Source organism: Ictalurus punctatus, chromosome 5 (genome assembly GCF_001660625.3).
Source record: "Ictalurus punctatus breed USDA103 chromosome 5, Coco_2.0, whole genome shotgun sequence".
Classification (NCBI taxonomy): domain Eukaryota; kingdom Metazoa; phylum Chordata; class Actinopteri; order Siluriformes; family Ictaluridae; genus Ictalurus; species Ictalurus punctatus.
Genome location: NC_030420.2, coordinates 17,808,232 through 17,818,638, shown reverse-complemented (window position 1 = coordinate 17,818,638; position 10,407 = coordinate 17,808,232). Strand labels below are relative to the sequence as shown.

The window sequence follows — 10,407 nt, the reverse complement described above, 5'->3', positions numbered from 1 at the left end:
GGGGAGGAACAGCACAAAGTAGACGCTGTTCATTTCATTTCACATGGCTTCTATATCTCGTGTAGTAAACTTTTTTTAAAGCAGCTATATCCGTTCTTCAGCTGGTCGACCACGGGTTTTCAGGAGGCTTCAGTGATTTTAGTCTACTTTAAACCGAAAAGAAAAGGGGGAGTTGAAGCGAGAGTGCGCGCTTGTGTAGCATGTAGCGAGTTGCGTTTAGCGTTGCGCATTTGGACAACCTGTGTCAGCAGGTAAGGTCCTGTACACGAAGCCCTAACTCGCTCCGGTCAAAGGGAGAGGAAAAGCATTGCCTCGGGCAATTCCTGTGAAGAAAATCTGTTTTCCCTCTGTGTAAAAAAAAAATTCTAATGGTTCTACAGCAACACCTTATTCAATTCGGCACCTGATACGGGCGATAATGTAAAGCTCAGAGAAAACAGAGCCACGCGTTATCTCAGCTCAGTTTGCATGAGGAGGGTCAAGAAACACCTCTATCTACCTTCAAACAAACATTTGTTTTTATTATATATATATATTTTTTTTTAACTATACTGACCAGGACATATTCGGAAGGAACTTCTCTTGGGTATACGAAAAAGGAAAACTTCTATGGAGTGATGTATCACAGAAGGTGTAGAGCCTCAGGTAAAGATACATACCATTTACACGGAAGCTACTGAAAATGCTGTATATTGTGTACGCCTGTTATCGGCATGCGTCATTTGTAGTATGTCAGTTAATGCACACGTGATGTGCATTTTAATTAAGAACACATTGTTGGCGATATATTAGCCTTAGAAAACTATAATCATCTTCCAAATGCTGGCCGTATTCCATCCAACACACCGAGTTTAGGATGGAGTGCCTTTTATACGGAATTGCCACACACCCCCATGTGGTTGTTTAAGACCGTGTGGTTACGTTAGACCGCGTGGTTTTGTTAGACCGTGTGTTTGACCGTGGTAATGTTATGCCATGTGTGCTAACATATTGCCACTGCTGGGCCCATGAGAAAGGCCCTTAATAAACATAAAAGCTCAGTTGTATAAATTAGATAAATGTAAGTCAATCTGCATAAAAGTGTCTGCCAAATGCCATAAATGTATATCTAAAGCAAGTGAAACACATGTATACCTTCTATATTTACCAGTGTTAACAGCATGTATGTTTTATGGTAAGAGCCCTGGGACTACACAGTGTATGATATGTCTCATCTTACTCATGTAATGTTTCTTGGTCTATATCCTTTGACGTGACTTGACAAACAGCCATGTTATCTTATTCAGTCAGATCCACTATACACAGAACTTACACAGTAGTTTGTTTATAGGCCTGTGGTTCCCATACTGTGAGTTCTGTCAGTGGGCTATTATAAACATATAGTAAATAATAAGTACCTGCATAGTCACTTATAATACACTTGTCATTTTCAACACTAATATAATTATACTTACCTTGCCCTTTTTGCCTCTTGGACTGCATCTTATTATTGAATATATTTGTTACAGCTTGAGACAGGTTTATAAATGTGTGTATTCAAATATTTGTTTAATCATCAATGAAGCAGACAGTTAATGAAACTTAGTCCTTTCCCTGTTTTCTGCTCTAGTTACACATGTGCTATACACTGCCCTGTGTATATACTCTGTCCTGGTCAATACTGGTTTTGCACAGGTTAAAATAGCTTTAGAAATATGAACTGATTAATCAGTATGAGGGTTGCCACTGTTGCCAAAGTCCAGGTTGCTTTGTCTCAAGACCTGTGGTAAAAGATCTCCCTGGGTGTGCCGAAAGCAAAACATCACATTTTGCTTTTTTTCTGTTATTCTCATTGAACAAATGTCTGTCATGTTGTCATATTGGAGCCGCATGAACCACTAGTTTGTTGAGGAGCTGCCATTAACTAACACCTGTTTCTTCTCTGGATAGTAATTCTTGTTCCTACACAGTAAAAGCATTTGGTTAAAAAAAAAAAAAAACTGTTTCTATTTCACTTAGAAGTAAGAAGCGAGAATGATCAGAAAAGTAAGGGAACATTGTGTGAGTTCCCTGGCTTTGTTTCAGAAACACTTCTACACATGACCTTGGGTTGAGAGTTAAAGTGTGAGGGAGGCACAAGACCATTTGCTTCACTATTGAACAATTACTGCTAGATGGATTTGACAGTAAAGCTTCTGAATGTACTGTTACTTTAGAATTTGAATGATCAAACCTTGAAATAATCTGAGACCTTGAAATTAAAAGGTTCTTTTTGATATTCTGTGATTTTAAAATATTAATCCATAACATTGTGGTGCTCAGTAAGGTCATTGCACAGTAAGGCCATTAACCCATTAACTAACAGATTGGTGCCACCTGTTTTTTAATAACCCAGAGATCTTGCAAATATGATGTACCAACTTATCTTGGGTATGTTAGATACCAAATGATATATAGACCATGTATGTATAGACCAAATGAACTTTAGGACACTATGTTGACATCAGAGGGTATTAATTGCATTTTCCTTTTGACATCTCAGGGCTTTAACTTAAGGAGTTACTATATCACTATAAATCAATGAACCATGTCCCATTTCCATAGCACAAGTAAATAGAAGTGCAAAAGAAACAGGGGATAAGCATGGTCATACTAGTGTTTATTTCTTCATCATCATCATCAACATCATAATCATAGTAGTAAACGCGATTAAAACAGTCATGTTTCATAAAAGCAGGTGTATAGTTTCAATAAGGACATCCAGTTACAACTGCTAATCACAGATAATGTGGAAATTCTCTGTTCTAACATCATCAAAATGGCATGCGCCGATAGCACCATGTAAAAATCACATGAAGCCAGAGAAAAGTAAAATGGTATATCATTTATCTGTATAACTGCAGCCTAGATTAAAACCCATACATAAAATTAACTCCTTATTTGAAAGGTCCCATAGGTTACATAGTGCCTTTATAACACATTTATAAGCATTGCATGAATATATTATGAAGCAGTGGTGGAGAACGTATGAAAGGCTTACAGGTGCATCTCAAAAAATTAGAATACCGTGGAAAAGTAAATTTTTTCCCATAATTTAACTCAAAAAGTGGAACTTACATATATTCTAGATTCTTTACACATAAAGTGAAAAATTTCAAGCCTTTTTTTTTTGTTTTAATCTGGATGATTACGGCTTACAGCTCATGGAAATCAAAAATCCAGTATCTCATAATATTAGAGTAAAGAATTTATAATACAGAAATGTTGACGTTTTGAAGAGTATATTAATTTATGCACTCAATACTTGGTCGGGGCCCCTTTTGCACATATTACTGCATCAATGTGGCGTGGCATGGATGCAATCAGCCTGTGGCACTGCTCAGGTGTTATGGAAACCCAGGTTGCTTTGATAGCGGCCTTCAGCTCATCTGTTTTTTTGGATCTGGTGTCTCTCATAGATTCTCTATGGGGTTCAGGTCAGGCGAGTTGGCTGGCCAATCACAGTAAAACCACGGTCAGCAAACCAGTTACTAGTAGTTTTGGCACTGTGGGCAGGTGCCAAGTCCTGCAGGAAAAGGAAATCAGCATCTCCATAAAGCTTGTCAGCAAATGGAAGCATGAAGTTCTCTAAAATCTCCTGTTAGATGCTCGTTTGAGTCTCAACTTGAGAAAACACAGTGGATCAACACCAGCAGATGACATGGCACCCCAAATCATCACTGACTGTGGAAACTTTACACTGGACTTCAAGCAACTTGGATTCTGTGCCTCTCCACTCTTCCTCCAGACTCTGCGACCTTGATTTCCAAATGAAATGCAAAATTTACTTTCATCTTCCCCATGATAGTGGTTGTGTGTACTGAATGAACCAGACTGAAAGATTAAAGGCTCAGGAAACCTTTGCAGGTGTTTCGAGTTAATTATCTGATTAGAGCTTTTCTCAGGTCGACAGTTCTGTATTATAAATTCTTTTTTTATAATATTTTGAGATACTGGATTTTTGATTTCCATGACCCATAAGCCATAACCATCAAGATTAAAACAAAAAAAGGCTGGAAATATTTCACTTTATGTGTAATGAATCTAGAATATATGAAAGTTCCACTTTTTGAATTAAATTACAGAAGAAAATTAACTTCCATGATATTCTAATTTTTGAGATGCACCTGTATGTCAAAACACATAAGATGATTTGCAACATTGTCTTTACATGGGCGAGAGAACAACAACCATCAGTAATTATTATGAGTTGACTGATTCAGATATTATATTGCTGTATTTTCTTTATCCATATCTTGCAAGTTATTAGCTTGTTTTTACTAACAGCATATTCTACATGACTACATGCAGCTTCATGCGCACATGTTCTTGATGCTATTCTTTGTAACTCACAGGTATATGAGGTGAACAGGCACATACCGCACCATTGGTATTCACCTTTTTATATGGTTGCTGAGTATTCCTCCCACTACCATTCTTACACCTTGCATTTACAGTAAGTGTTTCGCAATGGTTTTAGGTGTATACCTGTTGTGATGTGTACATTTGAGTGCACTCTGTAGGATGGTAAGCAATTGCCATATATGTATTATGAAGACATTTAAGTCATATTCACTTCTAATTTTGCACTCTGACACTCTATGTGCATGCCTGCAGAAATATTACACTGCATTGGGTAGCTTATCCTGTACATGCAAGTGCATGCCATCCTCATTGTTGAATGAACCTTTAATCCAACAAACTCTCGTTATCAGGTCTCTACAGGCAGAGGAACTATTATTGCCCATTTTGTAGCCAAATAATACACCACAAGGGTACTTATATCTACTCTCACAGAGCAAAGCACCAAAGTCAATCACATTCATGGAGCCACTAAATGCATCTCATGCAACACCACCTGATATGAGATAAACCAACCACTTGTGAATGATGAAAATAAAATGACAGATCCGGTTTCACATATCCATTTATTTATGATCACAGCTTATGTTTGCTGAGGAGTAAGGACAACAAACTTTTAAGGTTACCTATAAAAATTAAGGAAAGCATGCCATCTGTCAAATGGATCGAAACAAACTCAGTGAAGCTAGCAGTGATTGCTGACTAATATTTGTTTGACAGCATAGTACTGATACAAGTATTATCAGTATTTAATACATTTAGCTTAGCAAGACTGAGCAGCAGGAGTGGATGAGCCTCAAATATAGACAATCTAGCAAACTGTAGAATCTCTGTCAAGAACTGATACTGTTAGTCTAATGGGACAAACTCATTCATATTATACATTACATGCGGATAAAAAGCTGTATATGGTGACAAAACTGTATTTGGTTACATAGTTATTTTTTACAGTATTATATGAATGTCATGTTCATAGCTAAGCAAAGCTGGATGCCATGTGTGGCCACTGGGCTAAGATCACTACCATAGAACTGTTCATCACCTTATAACTTTCCACAGCCATCTGTTTCACATCAGCCAGTAAGTGGTCCTCCAGGTCCTTGTGTAACTTAAGAAACACTTCAGCCTGTAACATCAATCTGGCTACTGAATGATAAAAAAAAATTGCATTGGCTTGTGTTTAGCATGACTGTTGGGGAAATATTTCCGAACTTACTCTCTAAAGAGATGTGACCATTTGGCATGATTTAATTTGCCAGTCCTTTAATTAAAAGGTTAAACTTTAAGCAAGTGGTATGTCATCCTGGACAAAGAATATACAAAGGTTCCTTCAGGGTACTTCAATTGTCCATTTTGTATCATTACATTAATCCTATAATATAACATGTATATTTATTTGACCAATGGAACTTTAAATGTCAACAGAGGCCACAATATAAGCTCATTAGTGGCCTTATTTGTATTTGGAGTTTCTCTCCCTTCTCCTGTCTCCCTTCTCTGCATGTTCATGGCTGACACCTCTTTCCAAAAGCCTGTCACAAGGCACCCTTGTTCTACAACCAGCCTGCTGACGGGACACAGAGAGAGACACGAAGCCCTACTGCTCCATTTACTTAAAACAGTGGTTTTCAGTTTCTGTCCAGAGAATCCTGTGCTTTACACATTTTTGTGTTTTTTTGTTTTGTTTTTTTGCATTCTCTATGACACCCATTTTTGACCCATCAGTTAATCATTAAACCAGGTTTTACCTGCATTAGAGTAGGATTTCTTTGGCAGTGTTTCTTTGGACTACTTCTGGATTACATCCCTTTCTTAGAAACATATTCTGTGAGGAAGTTAAAATACACACCAACATTCAATTAAGAGCCTTTGAACAAATTCATTTGGTGTTGCATTTATCCAAAGCAGGAAGTTCGCAGCTCCAGGGTCTCTTGTTCAATCCTGACTTTGGGTTACTATCTGTGTGGAGTTTCACATTCTCTTCCTGTCCATGTGGGTTTTCTCCAGGGTCTCTTACTGGCTACTCTAAATCTTCCCTGGGCATGAATGAGTGCGCAGATATCTGTGTGCATAGTGCCTTGCAATGGACTGGCGTACCATCTAGCGTGGGAATGATGGGACGTGCATACATTGTGCCTGGAATAGGCTCTGGATCCACTATGACCCTGACCGCTATAAAGTGGTTACAAAATTTATGATTTACGTGAAGGAACTAACAAGTGAACACAAACTGATAATCATGGAGCTGGATATTTGTGGGTTAGGGGCATTAGGTTCAGGGGTCCAACAGTGTTGTCTTGGATTTGTACTCACAAATTCAGGTCACGAGCACAGCAGCTAAATGGTGAGCTCCCAGTTACAAATGTATCAGGTATTGCAGCCAATATCATAACTTATCAGTTACAATAGTCAAAAGTTAAATATATTATGTGATTGAACAAGCATATTGCCCTGTATATTGTTGTATATTGCCTTGTGAACATTGTCTGATATTTTAACGAACAATTTGATTTCTTCAGTTGTCTGAATAGTGAGTTAGGTCTTCATCTCCAGATGGAAATTAATTTTCCTCTCAAATGTGCTGCTGCACAGTAGCCTTGTTTCGATTTGAATCATGCAGTTGCATGCAATATGGGCCAAAATATGGGCATTAAGTTTCATATATACAACAGTCTATACAAAATAAGCAATGACAGCAATTCACACAATTAAAAAAAACCTCATTGTGGAAATATGACCACAGTGTACATACCATTTCTAGTTCATGTTGCACGTCATCCCTACCTTTCTCACACATTATTTAACTTTAACAGCATTCTTTGTCTCATAATAATATGTATCAACTAGCCCTCCAGAAATGTATCCTACAGTTGTATATGTCTTTATATAAAAAAACACCTTTCTTATATTGACCCTCTCTAGAATTGTTGTAATTCTAGAGAGTGAAATATAATTCAATCAAATAATACATATAAATGGCCCATATGGCACATATAAAACATTCTGTTGCCAAGATATTGATATAATGTTTGTTCTCAGCTGATAAATACCATTTCAGAATGTGTGGCAGTGGAGTACTAAGGGCTGTATCAAACCTGTGGTTGTTCTGGATTATATTACTCAGCCAAGGAATCTGCCTTTCCACTGAGCAGGCCATGCACTATATCTTAGCTGCAAAAGAAGGCTATAGAGATTTGAATGTGTCCTTCCTTATTTTGAAAGTTTGCTATTTGTGAGTTTATTATGAAAATGATATTGTGAAATATACATGCCATGTGGCTTTGTCTATACACAAGTACATAAAGCATTTCACGGCTGCTTGGAATACAGGTTCTCATCAGCACTATGCAGCACAGACTTAATTCCTGTAAAGTATTCTAGATTCAGACTAAAATTGCTCAGACTTTTTAAGTAGGGAAGCACAGGAAACCCAGCATGTTGAGGGTGATGATATGTAGAATCATGTCTACACATAGAGTCTGCTTAATTTGATAATGTTTAGTCAACTCATATTTCTAGTTCTGATCTCCATTTACCCAGGCCACTTAATAAATTATCTGCTATCAAACCAACAGCCGGCCAGATCTGTCTGAGTATTGCCTATTTGTGTGGTGGACTGATGTAGAGATTTAGCTGTGTTACCATCACATGATTGTAGTGCTCCATTTTTCCACCTTGATCTGTTGGTTTTGATCTGCTACCAGATCTTCTATAATGTATACTGTGCTTCAAATAATTTGTAAGTTTACGTGTAAAATGATATAATGAAAGCATTAAACCCATATCTGGCTGTTCTTTAAAGGAATATTTAACCATTGAACTGTTCCAAACCACAGCTCAGACAGTTCACTGTAATGTCAGGATGAATGTTTAATGAAAGAATGCATGCACTTAGTATGATTTTCATACTGACTGCCAAACTCTTGTTATGGGAGATGTGTGACTGGCAAAAATGACAACTATTTATTGTTGTGGTTTAAATAACTTGTATTTGATCATTGTTTCACCATTGTCTTACATTATAGTTTGAATCACGTGATGCACCCACTCACTATAAATGAATGGTGCTACACGGTTGCATATAATTCAGCTTCAGATCATAAAGACTTTACTTTTACCTTATGATAACTGTAGTATTGCCAAAGAAAACAGTGATCCAATATTTGTGTATGTTTCTCTGTTTCACAGAAATGTGTGATGGTGTGTGAGCGCTTGCCATGGGACAGAAGAAAATCTTGCTTCTCTGTGTCACATTTGCTTCCTTCCTCTATCTTACAAGTAAGTACTGTGAATTTGTAATTTAATATTGTCTTCTATGTTCTAATGTAATGTTCTTTATGCTATTGTACTCTATTGTTCTTTTCCCTACTTTGTTATAATGTGCTGTACTCTATAGGCCTGTCATGGTAATTACGTTATCGACTTATCATACGATATATGGACATGACCTCGATCATTTTTGCTGACCTCGATAATGCCCATTGTGTTTACATGCTTGTTTGTTTACATAAGAATGAATATCAGCATGTCATGTTTGGCAAGTAGAGACAGATGCAAATGCAGTTTAAGCGTTTTATTTGAGAGGCAGGCAGACCAATCCAAATCATGAATCAAAATCAGTAAACAGAGCACAGGCAAGGTGATCAGCAAACAGCAAAAACAAGGATAATCCAAAATACACGAAAAAGAAAACAAAACCAGATCTAAACACGCTACATGCTGATGGCTTCTGCACACAACACTCGACGGCAAGTTTTTTAGCCACTCGCACTGCTTCTGGCCTCGCGTCTGCTCTAGGGCTGTCAAATTAAAATCCAAATTTCAAATACTTGTTAAATTTAAGATAAAAATGCGCATTCAAATGCAAAAACTGCTTTTGAATTTAAGACGTGTAGCAATCGCTACACAAGCACAGTATTTTATTAAACACAGTTTTATTTAAAACATACTGTTGGAAAAATGACACGCAAGATACATTAACAAGTTTTTTGAAGAAGAAAAATCCAGAAAGAATAGGTTTAGTGTTTCAAATAATCTAGCCATAGTTAATAATTTCAGGGACTGAGCTGCTTAAGATGCATGAGCTGAAGCTGAACAGAGAATAAACAGCAGTAAACTGAAACACTTTACTAGCAGGTTAATTAACTCACCCAAACGTATCCTATACACATATGAGATTAATCAGACATATACACAAGATAAATCTAACATGACCACTTCCTTCTTTACAAAATGACGCGAATGCACAGTTGAACTTGAAGGCGCTAGGTAGAACGGGTAAGTCACCTTATGAATACACTCTTTCCGTAACAATGCACTAGAACATGGATAATGACTAACTAAAGCATAAAGAATTCACAATATTGTATTACAGTAGTGTACTCATTGTAATGCTCTTATTTCAGGAGACCAGGTTTTCACAACAAGGGCAGTTTTCACATGTTTTTGTTGATATGTGTTTAAGTTAATATATAAAATGTGTGAATGTTTGGTTTAATTTTTGCATTTTCTCATCAACTAAAATGCCGTTGACTAATAGTTGATGCCGTTTTAGTCAGAGTAAAATTGACTAAAATTAATAAAAATGACAACAAAATATTGACTAAATTTAAAGGATATTTTTGTCAGAAGACAAAAACTATGCCATTATATTATCGTTATATCGGTGGCAAAAAATTGTCTTAAAATAATATTGTTTATTGCAATTATTTCTGGGACAATATTTCATCCAATCAAATTAGTTATTGTAACAGGCCCGGTACTCTATACATCTTTTTGTTTTGTTTTGCTAATTTTACTCAAGCACTTCCTACTGCTCTACTATAGTGCATTACCCGTCACTATACATTACTTTTCTCTACTCCCAAATATTCTATTTCACAGTGTTACCCACTTATCTTGGTTTACATTCCTTATCTCATCTTTGTCCCCTATTCTGTTTCACCACTTACAGTGGGGAATTTTTTTTATTAACATTTTCAATTAAATAATCCATAATATAATAAAAAATTTAAATAACAGAAGGTT

At 36.6% G+C, this 10,407-nt stretch overlaps 1 protein-coding gene across 2 annotated transcripts in view; it reads left to right on the top strand.

The window, feature by feature from the left end:
- The window catches only part of igsf9b (immunoglobulin superfamily, member 9b), a 58,865-nt gene continuing 48,458 nt past the window's right edge, over positions 1–10,407 (top strand). For both annotated transcript variants that reach the window (XM_017468498.3, XM_017468497.3), the window contains exons 1-2: positions 1–645; positions 8,569–8,658. In XM_017468498.3, coding sequence (XP_017323987.1) covers positions 8,598–8,658 — 61 coding nt within the window. In that variant the 5' untranslated portion in view covers positions 1–645; positions 8,569–8,597. The remainder of the gene's footprint in view (positions 646–8,568; positions 8,659–10,407) is intronic.